This window comes from Nesoenas mayeri (genome assembly GCF_963082525.1).
Source record: "Nesoenas mayeri genome assembly, chromosome: 1".
NCBI classification, from domain to species: domain Eukaryota; kingdom Metazoa; phylum Chordata; class Aves; order Columbiformes; family Columbidae; genus Nesoenas; species Nesoenas mayeri.
The window spans coordinates 26,955,067-26,971,722 of NC_137541.1; the positions used below are offsets into that span (position 1 = coordinate 26,955,067).

General features: G+C 39.5%; 1 protein-coding gene across 2 annotated transcripts in view; it reads right to left on the reverse strand.

Annotated features, from left to right (window-relative positions):
• CAPZA2 (capping actin protein of muscle Z-line subunit alpha 2) overlaps positions 1–16,082 on the reverse strand; it is a gene marked incomplete at its 5' end in the record, with an annotated part of 30,039 nt that extends 13,957 nt beyond the window's left edge. Inside the window, 2 exons of one of the 2 annotated variants that reach the window (XM_080349950.1) lie at positions 565–628; positions 16,028–16,082. In XM_080349950.1, coding sequence (XP_080206076.1) covers positions 565–628; positions 16,028–16,066 — 103 coding nt within the window. Of the gene's footprint in view, positions 1–564; positions 674–16,027 lie in introns of those variants that run through there. The other variant, XM_080349949.1, reaches the window with a different exon arrangement.
• Positions 16,083–16,656: the final 574 nt, after the last annotated feature.

The window sequence follows — 16,656 nt, forward strand, 5'->3', positions numbered from 1 at the left end:
TTCAGGCAACAGGAGCTGAGAGAAGCTAACTTCAAGTTTCCTTTCAGCTAAGCAATACATTCAGTAAAACAAAGTGTGCCCAGAATTCAGAGTTAAAACATTTGGAGAAGATTAATATTCTTTTCATAACTGGCATTAAGCAATAGTTCTTCGTATATGTAAGGTTAAGTATTTGTAATGATAGTCCTTCTTAAAAAAAAAACCATTTTAATTTCGGCTCATTTCATTTCTGTTGAAAAATGTCATTGTCTATCAAAGACTAAAAAAAAAGAAAAAAGCACGTGTCTTCTAAACAAAAACCCTAGCAACTGTTAATTCATAACTGATTAAAAACAGAAAGCAAGCTCATTCTTATACCACAAAGTGGTAGTTTACCCCTTTTGCATTGAAACTCCAAGCTGTCTTGTGACTGCAAAGCTTATTATTCCAAGCTACAAAACCAGCTCTTACAGCAAGTGAGCTGCTAAAATATAAGCTACGTGAAATTCAGGAGAATAATTGACAATATAATGCTGTATATTAATGCCTTAAATGAAAGGACAGAGCGAGCAGACAGATACTCACCATTGAACACCTCATTGAATTCCCCAGGAGGAGCATGAATTATGAATTTTGCTGCTATACGCACCTTAAATACAAAAACAATTATGTGGTTGTATATACTTATATTCATTCCTATTCAAACCAGTGATGCATTGTATAGCTTTAATACTCAGACATGAAATTGTACAACTCCCATGGCTTCATATATTGGCTCACATTATTTAAACTACTGTGTCTTTGTTAAAAACACAGAATACAAAGTTCCACCTCTTCAAAGAGAATCAAGGAGATTATATAGGATGGAAGCAGACAGATAAATTGAGTGACTTGTGTTTTGTATTACTGCCAAAAAGAAAGATTAATATAACAAATAAGATCGATTCACAATCTATTTCAAGTTTGAGTCCATGGTTGTCTAGGAATCAACACAGATTCCAAGAGAACCCAAACCCATGATGAAGACACATTCCATCTTCAAAGTTTCTCCTCTAATTTTACCAGACATCCTATGGTTCTAAATTTTGCAAAAGACCCACAGCAAGACTTCCATCAACAGATTACGTAAGCTGAAAAACACTTGCTTAGACACTAAAGCATATAATTTCACCTGCATTTACCTGTAAGGCCTCCTAGTACCACAGTATCAGCAGATAAAGTTTAAAAAAACACCGAGACTTGCACCCTTAGTGCAAGTCCTTGAGCAATTGCATTCAGCTCTAACTTCTAGCAGACAAAACACAGCATCAGTCAGTACTACCTCTAAAAGTACATGCCCCTGCTCTGGCCTTCTCCCTCCTCCTGCCTGCCCCAGCACTTGTACAACTGCACAGTGAGCTAAACTAGAAAGGCTATCTATCTATATATATTTTTTTTTCCAGAGCGGTTCCCTGAACTGGTTCACTGCACAGGTGTAGACATAATGTGCTTGCAAAAGGAGCATTAATATGCTTGTTTTTTAATGTGAAACAACCTTAAAACTTTTCAACTATTCCCTAGAATGTCACTCAGCATACTCACTTACAGTCATCATTCTTTCTGCCTTAAATTGTCAGGGGCATCAATTACAAAAATAAATAAATGTTGGCTTCATAACTTAACCTGACAGAAGTTCCTATCCTCCACACTTTACAGTTATCTAACTTCAGGAGAAGTTGAAAGCTCTTGTGCATTCTTGATACAATGTTGCTGTTCCAATACAGGACACTACCTGACCCAGGGCTCCCATTTCTAACACCTTCAGTTGCGTTTCTGTGGAACAGAGACCTGGCAGATTCAGTGTCTGCACTCTGGCCTTCCTGTTTGAAATGACGGTGTTTGAGAAGCACATATTCCATTAACAAATACCTAAAAATAACCAAAGAATGCCTGATGTTTACACATTTTTATATATTTGAAACTACCAAAGAACTGAGCACACTAGAGCTCTTCAACTGAGTTGTAAATAGGTTTTACAGTCAGTGTACAGAGCCCTGGTTCTTGACAGGGCCCAAGTATCAGAGGGCTGGTCTCCAGCAGAGATGGTTTATGCTCAGAGTGCCCTGCGACTGCTCAGCTGCCTCCTTAGCAGTGACCAAACCCCCAGTGAGATCCCACCGACCAGCCCCGGCAGCTTTCTGCTCCAACAGTCAGCACACAGCCATTCTGAGCTGGCTGATGGAAATGGAAAGGCTGGCTGCTCCCAGCTTTCTAAACGGAGTACTACACTTGAGATTGCAGACAGCTTTTATCTGCTGCCTCAAATACCTAAATCAGAACTTTTCTTTACACAGAAACACAAAAAAAGTAAATTTACATTACACTGAGATAAATGCCACAAAATTTACTCTTCTCAATAGAGACACAGAGAGGCAAGAGCATCTTTTTCTATTGCAGCTTATTAAAGCACCATCCCAGCTAAGAAGCAAACATGAGTTGGATCGTCTCCTTTGACCCACAGGAACGTAAACTCATCTGCATTAGAGACATTACCCCAACCACCAACCTGCCCACTTTTCCCAAGTGAGGACATACTCCCTGCCCCTCCTGCTGAAGTCAGGAAACTCTGTACACAGCTCAGTGCTCAACCCAAAGAAATCTGAAGGACATGAAATGTAGCTAACCTAACAGTACAATTAAAGCACTCATGAAGGAGAAGGGAAAGACAGCCTCCAAGGCCCTATTACCAGGACATTTTAGCAAATGATCAAAGACTGGGATCAGACTGGAATTTAGGTCTCACACTTAAAAGCTTTCAGCCTGACTATCAGGCTGACTCCCAGCTCAAAGTTGATGGGACACCATTTCTTGGTTCCTCGACTTCAGGCCATGACCAGGACTGCAAACCCCCACCAAGGCCAGGTTAGCTTTAGGCAAACAGAGAAACAAGACTTAGAGACATTTGAGTTCTGAAACAAAAGATCCATCAGTTTGGGGCTGAACAGCAGCTAAATGAGCAAAACTATGCAAACCTTCATTGCCCAAACCGTACTCTGAATGACCATGTGCTTTAAACTGGCAATATCTGTCTGGACTAAAACTGGAATAATACCTCATTTTCACTTGTTTTGCTAATGTAAAACTGTTTTGTTCTTTTTTCTATCAGCAATAACTATTCTTATCAGTCACATTAGCTATAGTATGAGTAATACCCATTCAGACGTACTGAATAGTAACAGACCAACCTAAACATTTGGTTTTAATGAACATTTTACTAGTAAATTCAGTTCCTCCATGAGAATTTTTTCACTGCAATAATTCATCATAGATGTCACTTCCTATAGCATAGTTAAACAGAATCATGCAAATTTGAAATGAACATCTCATCAAGAACTATATAGTATGTTCATGTTTACAGAAGCAAAAAGATTAATGTGTCTCCAGAATTTCAGAGCCACTCACCTAAGACATTCTGCGTTTTGCTAACCTGCCTTTCTGAGGCCCACTTAAAACTAATCCACTTTTCTTCAGCAGTTAAACCAAATTAATTTATCTGTGGAGACAAGTATCTGAAAAAGTCATATTTTCCCAACTAAACATAAAAGAAGGCCATAGAAAAGAATTAGATCCAGTAGTCTCACTTAAGAACTGAAAAACACTTACAGCTTCTTTAGCAACACCGAGTTTTTCTAGAAATAAATGCTCTAAGACAGGTTTCTCTGTTTCTCAAAACCAGATTGATACTGAAGGATAAATGAACACACTTTCATGAGCCTCAATGAGACTAAGATCTCCCCCTTTTGGCAGTAAAAGCTACTGGCTCAGCTACCTCTTGAGGAAGCACAAGTTAAACAAGGGGATAGTCCATATAAAATGTGGTGTTTATGGGCAAATTAAAAAAGAAAATTACAATGCACATGTAGCACAAAGAACATTCCCTGTAATACAAAGCAACAGACAAAAGGCTCAACAGCAATATAGTCTAGTTGAGATAGGAAGTTATTTTTGCTGAAAACTGTCTAAGAAAACACTTCAGTTAGATGCATTACAGTTGAAACCAATGCTGGTGATTCCATACAGTGAGACTTTTACAAATGGATCAGAACTGATTTGAAGAAGTCAAAACACAAACAATATAACATTTTAGAAGTCTAAGTGACAGAATCTTTTTCACTGAAGAGAACTGCACCTTCACACACAGTACAAGAACCTTATACACGTATAAGCAACAATAAATTAGGTTACAGCTGAGTATTCCTTCAGAAAACTCAAAAGCCAAGGCAGAAAACACCTGAAGTTTCTACACTTAATACTCCAGTTACTCCCAAAATATCACCTAAAGTTTAAGACAGTGATTTACTGACACAGTTTCCAAGATTAGATTTACAGCTGCTGTTTTCAGTTAAATGTCTGCAGAGTGGCTTGCAAGAAACTAACAACTTCAGAGTTCATTAATCCAGAACATCTGATCATCAATGGTTCACAAAAAGCAGGTCTTACAAACAGCTTTTACCACAAGCCTATGTAAGGACTTGCACATGTACTACATTTAATTCCTTGAATGGACAAACCCAAGCTAAATACATTTTCATGAAATGTGACTTCATGCAGGTTTGAGCATTAATCTGGACAAATCATACAGAAGGTTGAGAGGAAATTACAAAAAAAGAAAAAAAGAAGACTTCTGAAACATTGAGATGGGAAGCATTCCCCACTGCAGGTGTTCTCTTTATCCAATTTTCACATATACACCAGTCAAAGTCATCAATTCTCACCTAAACGGAGGTCTGAATCAGGAGGTAAGAGCTGGTGAGATTTACTTTCTCAATTAAACTGAAGCCAAATCCTATTCATCACATCAGCTATAAACTTTTTGATTTTAGAAAGTGAAATATGTCATTTAAAGTAAAAATTCAGACTGAGAAGCTCAGCAAAAGATAAAAGAACAGGCTTGTAGCATGTGATAAGCATGGATATTGGGCATAATAACGCCTAATTCTTCTGATAGGGATTAAAATAATTGGTCTAGCAACAAATGCCTGTGCTCAGTTATTACAGTATTTGCAGTTTTCAGATTACACAAGCACAGAGGTAGCAACGTACAGAATGGTGTCAGTTATGCTACATCTCCCTTGTTTTCATACTTTTGCTTTTCTTTCACAATCTAATTTGTCTCAAGGCATGACACTCATCAGATACAGACAGAAATTCTACTTTTCTACATTTTCCAGAGTGAGACATTCTGAAGTTTGTTTTATTTCAAAGAAGTTACACGCAGTGACTTCAGATGCCCTCAAACCACTCTTCCGGTTCCTGGCACGTCGGAACTAACTCTGGTTGAAAAGCCCAACCTTGTGCTCTGTGGGTGCCTATATATGGTCTGGAGTGTGTGCACACAGACTGCAGGGGCTCCTGCCACATCACTGTCAGCTCAACTGAGACATGCTCATTAATTAACTAGGGTACATCTAACAATAAAAGAGGCATTAAAATGTCAGTTAGCTTTCCTCCCCTTCCCCTTTTTTCTTTTCCTCTTTTTAATTTTACAGAAATACAGCTGTATTTGCCAGGCACCCTGACAGCTCACTCCTGCAATCAACAGCCATACTGTCTGCCTGCAGGAAAAACATGCTGGTGAGCAAGATGCTATGAAACCACATACTTCGCCCTTTCTCCTTCCTATACATCATTTATTTGAAGTTCACCTGTGAACTCCTTGCAGCAGAGAGACCCACCCTTCCTCTACACTCATTAACAGGTTAAAGTTTACTGATCTGGAACAATAAAAATGAAACAGTGAAGTACATATTAAAAGCTATTTTTAGCTAAAAACTTCAAGCAAATTTGGAAGGAGGGTGTAGGGAAGTAACAGAAGACCTCCACAATACATTCCCACTCAAAGACAACTTCGTTGCTAATCACACCAAAAAGCAAAAGGTTCCAGCAGCTACTTTTAATAGCTATTATATTAATAGAAAGAGTTAGAGAAGGACCAAGGTGTGTTCCTCCTGTAATGTATCAGAAGTGGTTCCAAAGAATGTTTATCAACATGGTGATAGGTGCTTTATATATATGAACATACATACATACAGATATATATATATATTGTATATAATGCATTTATATTCTGGATTCCTGAGAGCATCCTTGCTTCCTCAGAAAACAACATAAATGTCCCACACATGAACCCCTATGTTGGGCAAAAAAGTAAGTGAGATGTCACATTTGGGAAAAGAGAGCTCTTTGGTTCTGCTCTAGGAACAGTCAAGAGTCCAAAGAGCCCCATTCCTGGTATCATGCCTTCTGCTGCAGTTCTTGCTGCTTCAGGAAACCTTTCTGCTGGCAACTAAGCAAATGGCTTTGTCTTGACCCACTGACCTCTACCTACAGGCAGCTAGAGGGGCTTCTTACCACTAGCCCATAGCTACAGAAATATTAACACAGTTAAGCTGATTCAAACTAGATACATTTCCAATTCTCTCAAAACCCTGTAACTCATATTCACAATAACATGCAAGTCATTCATGGATCCTGCTTGTACTACCTGGAATGATATCAGACAAAAGACTTGTCTAGTTTTGTTGAGTTCTGAGTTTGAGTAAAGCTCATGTTCTGAGTTCAGCTGAGCTTTTATTTTTCATTACACAGCTCTACTTTCTAACAAACAACAAAACTACTCTGATACCTTCTACCAGTCAAAATTCATTTTGCACCAATACCTGTATCAGCACATCAAGGAACACAGTCTAAGATTCAATCAGCCACCTCAGAAATAATCTTGAAGATACAATGCTCGATGATCGATCAGGATTGCAAACATCATAGTTCTGAGCTTACAAACCCTTCAGTGTTTAAAAAAATCTAACTGGCTTCTCCTTTGGACCAGTAGATACTTGGTATCATTGGTTCCAATTGCTCATTAAATTCTTCGGTTAGATGCATCCCAGGATGTTAACCCAGCAATCTCATCTTTTAAAATAAGGAAGAGCTGGAAGTGTTTCATAATTGCTATAATACTAATACTATGGTGCTGCTGCCACCAAAAGGACTGTCTTCTTGCCTTGTCCCAAAATAAGTCCTGTGATCTGTTTTTACAAACTCCTTTGTACCACCAATGTTCATCTATTTATTTGAGCACTCAGAGAAGCAAATTGATCTAGCTAAAGAACAGCTTTCGAAGGTGGCAAGAACATAGAAACCAATTCAGTTATCCAGAGAGTCAAATAATTATGGCTTCTTGCTGCTAACAGTTTAGTGAGGTGAATAAGCCTTCAAGAGGCCAGTGAGAAAGGGATCACCCCATGACAGCAGCAAACCATCTCCTCAGCATCTCAGGAAACCCCACTCATACCCACAGGTATGATTTCAAATATTGAAGAAGCATCCAAAAACATTTGGCATCTCACAGAAACATGGAGCAAAGACAGCGAGTCTGGTGCAAAGGGAATGAATAGAAAAAGTAGTGTTGCAACTGCTTTCCTACCAAGCTCAACTAAAAAATGCACTGTAGTACTAAATTTACTTGTGCTTCTGGGAGAACTGAGGAAGAAAACCCTGCAAAAATGTGGTTCTGTGGCACAGGAAAGGAGGGGCACATTCCATGCCTATGGCTCTGACTGCACAGACATTTCCTTCATAGTAATGCCTGAAGCTGCATTGCGTCTGTATAACATGTGTTTTCCTCAATTATTTTTAATATACAGGTATTTAAGAGTACATAACAGTTCCAACACTTAACAGTGGTGCAAAAAGTAAATTTTACAGTGTGAGGTATTCTAGCTGCATTCTTTCTACCTGAAGAACTGAGATTAATTTTCACCAAAATAACCATTTTGAAAGGTGCCGACTGTTACACTGCGGCTGAAAGGCCCTACAGTGAATGTAAATATAAAAGTCTCCATCTTAAAACCTTTACACATCACATCATATCAAGAGGAAGGATTAAAAAAACACAAACCAAAACAGGACTTCTGAGAGTCATTATATCAGGTACAGATAACAAAGAGGAATATGAAAGCAACGTATATTACTTGGGTAATACACAGGTCTAGCTAGAAAAAAAAAAATCAGAGAAGACAAATCTCCTCCATGTAATTTTGCAGTTGCTTTTATTATCCCTAACTATATCTAATTGAACACCTTTTTATGTCATGCACTTACCATATTTTAATTCAGAAACACATAGAAAGAACTGTACTGGTCTCAAATTAAGGAAACAAGTATGTTTTGTTTGTAAACTTTAAAGGATCAAGATCAACCTGAAACTTCAGCTTCAGCTATTACCAATTACTAAAGCTCTGAACTTAAATTGCTTGTAATTATACTACAGACAGCAGACCACATTACATTAATTTCTTCCCACATCTGTATTTCTCTGAAAGCCTGTCTCCTCAGTAGTTGCCTAGAAAACAAATAAGCCAAGAAAACTACAAACATGCAAAAGTTATTCTGAAATTATTGATGTTCCAAATTTGTCATACAGAACATTCTTCCTGCTGTATCTTTACTGGAAGTTTTATCTTGAACGTAGTAGTCCTTCTTCCAGGTATGTACATGAAAGCTCATAATATGAGTAAGCAGAAGGGAGGAAAAAAAAAAGGTTAAGAACATCTCAGGTTCACAACTCAGACAAAAGTTGCTTTCAGTAACTTTCAAAGGACTTGAAGAACAAAAAGGAGAAAAGGATGACTAGGAGGTGTGTCCAATAAAGTGGCATTAAGTTCCAGTCTCAAGAGACTGTACACTGGGTGCTTTAAAATATCAGTATCTCAAACTGTATCACTCTTTGGGACTTCCTATTTCATTGCAGGGTCAAACCCCAACATATGTAATCAACCCAAGAAACAAAATATTGCTTTGGGAAAAGCATGCTAGGAACTACCACTCCCTTTGCTAAATAGAAATCTCATATGGTTTGACAAAGGTTTAATGCAGTTATTGGTCTGATGTAAATTTATGAGTAAATATTATCCATAAAACCTTCAGAAGCTGAGCAATTGCGTACTTTGCTTATGTAACAGACAGACAACAGATAACAAGCATAATAAAAAAAAAATCCCAGAATTTCCGTGCAAAAGTCATTCATTGAAAATAGAAAGAGCAGTATAATTTTACATTTATTGAAAAGTAAAACATTACCTTCTGTTTGAAAAGTAAAAGGTATAAGAAATGGCTAAGACTTCACAAAGAAAGAAACTGATGGAATTGTCTCCCATATACAGAATCGAGATGTTCTCTCAGCCCAACATGTGCTCCTCTCTTGCAGCAACCAGCTCTCTCCTCAGCAGTCTTTAGAGAGTGGTAACTACTAGAACCTAAAAAGCACTTAGTTCACATTTGCAAAGCATTCTTCTACCACAAAGCCTGAATTTTTAAAGTGATCCTTCCTACTGCTCCAAGTTCATTATTTATACTCCAAGGACACCAAGCTTGGACTCAATAGCAGCAGGGAGAGAAAAGGAACAAGATCAGAGCTTGCTCTATGAAAAATTCCTTTATTAAAAGTCACAGAATAAGGTGTCACCTTAACTGTACACCCCCCACCCCAATTCCAGTATCTTAAAATTCTCTCTTAAAGTTACCTATTAGGTTGAAAGTTTTAATGCCTTCTGTTAAGAAAGTGAAACATTTTACATTTTCAGAAGTTTCTTTAGTTAAGGATAAAAAAGGTAATTTCCATATGCTGAAAAATCTGCTTTCATTTTTGCATGAGCAGTTCATATTCCTTTATATTCTTCTTTCAGAAAAAGGGAAGGAAATATTACAGTGCTGCCTGAGAAAAATACTTATTCACTAAATAACATGGCTAAAATCCTTATCCTATTCCTATTTGTCTGTCAAAACTGCAATGAACCGAAGATGGTATTTCACAGCAGAACTGTAGGTTGATGTCAGTGTTGGTAGGCAATAGAATCTTCCCTGTTATATCACAAATTATTGTCTCCAGTTTCATTACTGGATTTGTCAGCAATTTTTTCTATTACTCTTCTCTATTTTTGGTTCAATTTGTTTCTCTTATCTACTTAAACTATGAGGTTTCTTGGATAGGAAGCTTCTGCAAGGGTTCTGTGAGCACAGAGGCAACAAGCACAGGGTTTTTGATGGTCCACTCAAACATTCTGTGACATTATAAAAGTCAAAATCCACAAAAAAGTATAAAATTTCTTCAAACTGCTAACAACAAAAGAATATACAAACTGCAGTTCTAGAAACCACTGATCTTGTATTTGGATTAAGAGATTTTATCTGTATTCATCTTTAAGCTTCACATGATTATTTTCAGCTTGTAAAAAATAGGCAATTTTGCTTTGCCTAATAACTTTCTATGGAGGTGCACAGTGAAGAAACAAGCAGCACTGCACACAACAATTAAATATTAAGAAAAGTTTTTGTCCATGAGTGTAGCTAAACTTTGCAATATGTCAGAGCCTATGCACTCTCCATCCTTGGAGATACCCAAAACTCAAAGTGCAAGTCCTTAAGAAATCTGATCTCTGCTGGCCTGCTTTGACCAAGAAGCATTCAGGTTACCTCCAGAAGTTTCTTCCAGCCTGTATGACTCCACGAATAAATGAAGTTATTCTCTGCAGTTATACACACAGTATATGATCATTTTTTCAGACATGTGGAACACCTCCTGTAATTTCACAACCAAGGAATTACAATTTCTGTTGTTCAATCTCAAGGGTACTGATGCATTTTTTAAAAAACTAATTCCTAGCTCAAGTCAACACACTGTGGTATCTTAGGATGTACCTAAAAAATCTTAATTTTGAGAGGACTGCTATATTCAGAATTACGTGTCACTCTGAGAAGCACTCCCAGCTTCCTCATTCTTATTAAAGGATTTCCTCAAAATGTTATCGAAGTGTAACCATTGAGTTTAACCCCACCTTTGCAAAAACAATTCCTTCCACACAACTTCTGTTACATTTCACTTGTGGAAAAAAGGGAAATTTCACCACTTTGATAATGTAGTAAATTAAATAGAAGATACATTTAAACAATAACTGACTTATTTCACATTTCATTATTAAAGGTTTTTCAACCTGCCATCAGAACCTGTTACAGAATTTCCATTCCAAATTTAAATATAACAAGAACCAGAGAATTCATAAGATTCTCCTGCTAGACACATTAGCAAAGCTGCACTTTTAAATATAAAACAAAGTGTACACTGATGAACTACAAAGAAATAACATTAAGGACACTTGCAAAACTTTACCTTAAATTGACCTTACAGATTACAGTGCAATTATACCTACAAAAGGCTATTCACATTCTGCTTCTAATCATCTATAGTCTCCATGTCTCAATCAGAGTACTTCCAAAAGTGAGAATTCAAGATCCTTCCAAAATTAATGATTTAGAGCACATATGCAGCTGTAATACATGCAAAGACTAAAAAAAAAAGCAATATTTTCCTGTCAAAAAAACCTGCTAACACTTCTGAAGCAGTTTCAGGATAAAGGATTATGTTTGCATTAAGGAAACACCTGAATCTGAACCTCTCGCATTGGCTTGTGAGTACAGGCGAGATCTGTCATCATCATATTATGTTTTGAAGCCAAAGTTACATACATGAAAGAATGTATTTCACCGGCACAGACTTTTCATTTCAGGCACTGCGTAAAGACACAAGCTTTCCTTAAGCAATCTGACAAACCTAAACTGCAGTTTTGTTGGTGTAAGACACACACCTTTATTACTTTGATCTGTAGGTACTGACACCTAACTTAAGTTACAAAGCTACCCAATGCACCTGGCAGCTAAACTGGCTCCTTTTCACAAACAGGAGGACTTCCTCATTGGAAGTTTTGCTCTAATTACAGCAAGCTGACCTCCTGTTAAACCCCACCTTAGTGAACATGCCTTCTCGATCAACGGGAACTAATGAAACAGAACCTTACTGAAGGGTGTGGTCCCTTTTTTAAAATCATGTTCAACAATTCCCATGTTTATACGCTTGGCATTTTAAGGAATGCAAGAGCTAATTTTTGTATTAAAAATTGTGATGTGTTATTCTTCCCTAAAAGGAGTCTCCCCTTTCCAACCTAAAGGCTTCCTGATTTTCTCAGGTTTTAGCTAGACGACAGTAGAGCTATTTAACTCCTGCGCTTTGTAGAGAACAGGATTCATATTAAAAAAAAAACACAACAAAATCCACACTAAACATATCCCTGAGTCACCAAAAATGGACTGCAGAACACTAGTTTTATGATTTAAATAGTTTTAAGTCTTGTCTGGCATTTGCACTGTTATTTGCTAATGAATATTTACATTAGTAAATGCACCTTTTACAGTAAAATCAGTACCTTCCATTAATCATTGCCTATAATAATGTAGGTAAATTGTAGCTTTTATATACACACTAATATGCTCATTAAAGGCATTTTTATATATGCTTATTAGTTTGACATAACCACAGGTAGGAAAACAATTTGTACAGAAACTGGAACAAAATGAAATTGCAAAAAAAATGCTTACTAGACTTAAAAAAAAAAAACCCTACTGCAAATATGCTGAATAAATAAAGAGTTATTGCATTCCAGACCTATTAGGTGAGGATGCATTTCCCATAGGAAGGGCACAGAAGTGATGACTTCCGTTCACTATCTCCCTCAAGAGTTCAGGGCTTCAAGATTTCTACCTCTCACACCTCATTTTTATTTATAGACCAAAACAAGTATAAACTTTTGTTTTTCCACCTAAGAGCTTCCAAAATTTCAGTGTCCTATGTGAATAAAGCAACTACAAAACACTGTTTCACAAAAGCTGTTTTTATCACTGCAAAAATCCCTAGTACTGGATGCTAAAGCCAGTAACATTCAGTGGCAATGGCCCAACTTCAGATCTTTGGATGTTCACAAATCTCACACATCATATTTACTAGAAATAGTTCTCAGATTTTTTTCTTTTAATAAAGTTTTTTAAAATGTATCCTCACATTTACTATCATGACTTTAAAAGATAAGCAACACTTCAAAAATCTCATGCTAAAATGTGAATCTAAGGAACAAAATTGGCTTTGAAACCAGCTACTCAATCGTGCCTATTGAAATAATGTTCTTCCTGGGAACTGATTCTTCTCCTTCCTTGGTTTCAGAGCTTCTTTACCTGAACTATAACTGCCCATTTTGCCACTACTCCAATTCATGCCATTTCTGTATTCTCACACTACACACTGCAGGTTTTAATTCTGAATTATACTAGAGCTAAACATAGCCATCTTAGACTGACTACTAGACAGCAACAGGAAGACAGAGCTGCTGCAAATGGAACCACATACTGTCTTTGCAACACTTACGTCAAAGCAAGACATGAATCAAAGACCCTTCGGAACTTGACTTAGGAATACATCACTTCACTTCTTACTATTATTTTACAGCATCCTTAGGTGTCTGGTACAATCAAATTATTTTGTTCACCCTCTTTCCTCCTCGGCAGTTTTGATTAGTGTTATAGTTATGTCTCTACTGAAATTACCTACAAAACTCTACCACCATCTGTGTCAGCCTGCGATAGTGTCAGTTCTGTATCATGGGAGAAAAGTATATAAAGGAGCAATGTGCTTTATTCCCCGTGAAAATGAATGCTTGTCTGTCTGTTTCTACTCCTACATTTATTTATAGTCCCAACTGGATGAGTGGGGAGGGTGTGCTTTTCAAAATGCTATCCAGCTGATTTTTTTTAGCTCAGTAAAACTGAATGTTTGAGATAACATTTTTATGGAGTTTGACAAGTCTTAACTTCAAAAATATTTGCAGTTTCTTTCATAACAAGTGTTAATTGAGACACCATGAATTAATTAAAACTGAAGAAATTCAGTCCAGGATCTCCATATGTATTAAGAACTGGGACTTCTAAATTTAATTCCTCATCCGGTATTCATCTAGCAGCTCAGTAGAGGGCAAATCTGTCACACTTAAAATTACATTAACTTAGACTCTCCCAAAAAATATTTTACTCTAAACTAAGTAATGTCTTCTATTTAATCGATTTAGAGTGCAAAATTACCTAGATTTTAGTTTAATACCATCAGAAAATGATTAAAGTTTTTTAGTAGTACACATTTTTATTGTAAAATGATTAAAGTTTTTTAGTAGTACACATTTTTATTGTAAAATGATAGCACTATATAAATGTATCAGAATTAAAAACTGAAGGCATCACAAGATCTGCATGGATATTTGCCTGCTTTTCCAAGAGTCTGCAGTGTTACCCATCTTTGCTTTATTGGCCAATAAAATATACTGCCAGGCTTGGAAAATACCACTCATATAGGACAATCAATTTTATATGGGACTTAAGGGGACAAAGGAATCAATATAAACGTACAATGGAAGAGTACTGATCCTATTCACTTTTACTAAGGCAGGAAAAGTCTCTAGAAGGTCTGCACCCATTTGGGCACAACAGAAAAATTGGACTTAAGGGTTAGAAGACAGTTCAGAACTTAACTCCATCAGTCACAAAAGCACAGGCAGCACTTTGCATATCATACAGAAGCAAGATAAAAATGCCATTTTACCTTTTGTTATTTGACAGGATAAGAGACAACAGGCACAAAATGAAATGAGGGTGACCCAGCGCTGGCACAAGTTGCCCAGTGAGGTTTTGGAGTCTGCATCCTCAGAGATTTTCAAAAGCCAACATGGTCCTGAGGAGCCTGCTCTAGATGACCCTGCTTGAGCAGGGGGGTTGGACAAAATGGACCTCTGGAGGCCACTTCCTACCTCAGCTGTTCTGTGATGCCAAGATAACTTGTGGTCTAAGTATTTTCAAGCATATCCTCTAGTAATAGCATATTGGATTAGAGTGACTTGTATTTAAGGGCCTAAAAAATAATGGATTACCACATATACTTCCCGATTCCATTACTACTTGTACCAACAGAGAGGCAGTATTTGAATGTAAATTAGGTAGAAGAGGGCACAGTCTTAAAGCCTCTTGGGAAAAAATAGTGAGATCCTAGTGCTATGGATCTCATTATGTATAGCGCATCTGTAGCTCTGAAACATGGTCCTACTAATCTCAAACATGCAGAAAATCTGTCTTATTATAACTAGACATTTTAGACATCCTTCTTATAACTTCAGATAAGTTTGAAACATCATTTCTTTGATGTCTCCCACATTTCAGTCACCTCACAGCTTCCACAGCCATGAAAACCTACATTTTTCAAGTCGGAAATGAATAATACTGTGCATTACATAAAGACACCAGCAGCATATACACAACCCACCACACCCTGGCTCTGAAACAGGCAGCTGCCATGAGGCTGGATCCAGCGGAGGAAGACACAGAGCACTGATAACTGAGGTCTCACAAGACACCCTGCTCCTTGAGAGGTTTTTCTGTAAATATCTGTCTTAAATCTAAGAAGTTTGCAACTGGCATAAAAAGAGATTGCAGTACATCTTGTTAACCCAGACCCTCTGCTCCCTGACCTTACACTTCCCCAATTATCGCCTCCTAACAGGAAGTAGAACAGCTTTCCTCACCCCCCACCCTCCCTCCTCTCCCGTATCCCATCTCGTCCCAGAGCCCGCGGGGGTGACACGGAGGGATGGCCAGGGCAGGGCCGGCACGGAGCCGCTCTTCGGGCGGACGGGGCCGGTGCTCCGGCAGCCGGCGGGCAGCGGCAAGAGGCCTCGGAAACGGGAAGTGTGGATGGAGGAAGGGGAAGGGAGAGTGCCCCGCGTCTTTTCTGCCTCTCCCCACCGTCCCCTCTCAGCGTCCCCCCGGCGCGCAGTGGGAGCGGCCGTGCCCACAGCCTGGGCGGCAGCGAGGACCCGGCACAGCAGCCGCGGCCTCCACCGGCCGCCAGGCCCCGCCCCCGCCGGGCCCGCACCGTACAAGGAGCGGCGGGAGATGCGCCGGGGCCGGCGCGGCGGCCGGTCCAGCCCTTCCCTCCCTCGGCTTCCCCGCCGACCCTCCTCCCGCCCCCTGACTGACAGGCCCGGCAAGCCCTGCGGCAAGAGCCGAGCGCGCTCCACAGCCTCCCGGCTCAGAGAGCCAGCATACAACAAGACGGCCGGGCCTGGCGCAGCACCCCACCCACCCCTACCTTCTCCTCGTCGGACAGCTGCTCCTCCAGGTCCGCCATCTTCCCGTCTGGCCCCGGCCACCGCCCCCGTCCCGTCCCTCCCAGGCAGGAAGGGCGGGGCCCCGCTCGCTGCGCTGCTCCCTGGGGGCGGGGCCTGTGCGCATGCGCACGGCGTGACGGGGTCCCGCGGTGGGGTGGAGGGAAGGCGGTGGGTTGGCATTATCGCGGGTTCCCGCGGGTGTCCGTGGCGTGCACGCTGGTCCTCTCGTGGTGCTTGCTCGGGGAAAGTAAGGGGCCTCAGCTGGTGGCTGGGTGTCGCGATGGACGGAGCAGTGGGGAGCAGGGCCTGCTGTGCCCCTTAGTATGTCTTCGGATTGGACAGCACGGTTTCTGTTTGCCTTCTATAGAATCAGAGAGTCACAGTTCAGTTTGGAAGAGATCTTCAAATGTCACCTAGTCCAACCCCCTGCAATGAGCAGGGACATCTTCAACCATATCAGGTTGCTCAGAGCACCATCCAGCCTGGCCTTCAATGTCTCCATGGATGGGGCACCTACCACCTTTCTGGGCAACCTGGTGTTTCACCAACCTCAGTGTAAAAGATTTCTTCCTCATGTCTAGCCTGAACCTTCCCTCCATCAGTCTAAACC